Source organism: Eimeria tenella, genomic scaffold (assembly GCF_000499545.2).
Source record: "Eimeria tenella Houghton genomic scaffold, Eth_scaff3065, whole genome shotgun sequence".
In the NCBI taxonomy this organism is placed as follows: Eukaryota; Apicomplexa; class Conoidasida; order Eucoccidiorida; family Eimeriidae; genus Eimeria; species Eimeria tenella.
The window spans coordinates 1,327-1,887 of NW_013542935.1; the positions used below are offsets into that span (position 1 = coordinate 1,327).

A 561-nucleotide genomic window follows, 5' to 3' on the forward strand; every position below is an offset into this window, starting at 1 on the left:
CTGCTGCTGGTAGTCCACTGCTGCTGCTAAGCACCTCATTGCCTGCGCCAAGAGAGACAGCCGAATTGGAAGAGACAAATCCTCAGCAACTCCTAAAACGGGGAAAGAGCCCTGCAGCAGCAGCAGCAGCTGCTGCTGCTGCTGCTGCTGCTGCTGCTGCTTGGGCTTCGGGCGGGCGTCTAGGAGCGCCCGCGCCGTGGGCGGCAGCAGCCTTGCTGCTGCTGCTGCTGCTGCTGCTGGGCTCTTGAGGGGGAGACACTTATTCAGCAGCAAAGAAGCAAGTTGGGTTACAAATCTTTCTTTCTTTCTTTTGATTTTTGCTGCTGCAGCAACAAGTCCGGGGAAGCAAATGGCCTTGAGGTGCGCAGAAACCCCAGCAGCAGCAGCAGCAGCAACAAGACACATGTAGCTGTCTCTTGCTGCTGCTGCCCGCAGCAAAACCCGCACGCACTGCAGCAGCGGGAAGCTCAGGCAGGGCCCGTAAAGGGTCACGCTGTTGTCAGCAGCAGCAGCAGCAGCAGCAAGACTGTTTGCTGCTGCAGCGCGCGCAGCCGCAAATGC

At 59.0% G+C, this 561-nt stretch overlaps 1 protein-coding gene across 1 annotated transcript in view; it reads right to left on the reverse strand.

Moving 5' to 3' along the window:
* ETH_00038155 (uncharacterized protein) overlaps positions 1-405 on the reverse strand; it is a gene marked incomplete at both ends in the record, with an annotated part of 651 nt that extends 246 nt beyond the window's left edge. The window contains one exon of the mRNA XM_013375989.1: positions 1-405. Coding sequence (XP_013231443.1) covers positions 1-405 — 405 coding nt within the window.
* Positions 406-561: the final 156 nt, after the last annotated feature.